The sequence below is a fragment of the Arachis ipaensis genome, chromosome B08 (assembly GCF_000816755.2).
Source record: "Arachis ipaensis cultivar K30076 chromosome B08, Araip1.1, whole genome shotgun sequence".
Taxonomy (NCBI): Eukaryota; Viridiplantae; Streptophyta; class Magnoliopsida; order Fabales; family Fabaceae; genus Arachis; species Arachis ipaensis.
The window spans coordinates 12878321-12879277 of NC_029792.2; the positions used below are offsets into that span (position 1 = coordinate 12878321).

The 957-nt window shown below is 29.4% G+C and overlaps 1 protein-coding gene across 1 annotated transcript in view; it reads left to right on the forward strand.

The window, feature by feature from the left end:
- LOC107614028 (ervatamin-B-like) overlaps nucleotides 129-957 on the forward strand; it is a 3123-nt gene continuing 2294 nt past the window's right edge. The window contains exon 1 of the mRNA XM_016316236.2: nucleotides 129-585. Coding sequence (XP_016171722.1) covers nucleotides 147-585 — 439 coding nt within the window. The 5' untranslated portion in view covers nucleotides 129-146. The remainder of the gene's footprint in view (nucleotides 586-957) is intronic.

A 957-nucleotide genomic window follows, 5' to 3' on the forward strand; every position in this document is an offset into this window, starting at 1 on the left:
TGATATAAGAGGTACGTAGTAAACTATATATATATCTTCCTTAAATAATTAATTCAAAATTGAAGTGGAGATCTCTATATAAACTACCAAGCCATTGGTTCATAATTCATACTAACACAAGCTTCTATTTTATTAATTAGCTAGGCATGGCTTTCACTGGCCAAAAGCTATTACTATTCGTGATTGTTGTAGTTGGGATTTCCCAAGTGTTGTCCCGAAAACTCAATGATGAAGAATCCAATAATATTATTATGCTAGAAAGGCATGAGCAATGGATGACTAAATATGACAAAGTTTATAAAGATGATGAGGAGAAGCAAGAACGGTTCTTGATATTCAAGAAGAATGTAGAATACATTGAATCCTTCAATGCTGCTGGGGAGAAGTCTTATAAACTTGGTATTAACCACTTAACTGACAAAACCACTAAGGAGCTTAAGGCTTCCCTAAATGGATTCAAGAGGCCACAGAGGGTATCATCAACACCATCAACATTTAAGTATGCAAATGTTGATTCCATTCCTTCATCCATAGATTGGAGGACTAAAGGAGCTGTTACTAATGTTAAGGACCAAGGCGATTGTGGTAAGATTAGCAATATAATATTACAGAATTATATGAATTATTTCTAGTTATTATAATAATATTAGGGCATGATTATTTACATACATTTCATTTTTACTTTCATTTTTAATTTTTTTTATATAATTTGAGGAAAAATTGATGAGAACAATAGAATCATGTACGTGCTTATAGTTTGTTTAGTTTTTAATTTTTTGTTATAAAATCTTTAAAATAAAAATATCAAGCCAAGTCTATTAATTATTAGGTCGTATGCTTTTTAGTTGTCACTTTCTATTGGTATTCACAAAATTCATTTTCAAATTTTTTTTTATTGAAATAAATGGTTATATAAATCTATATCCATAAAGTTGTTTTATATATTCGCATTCGCAT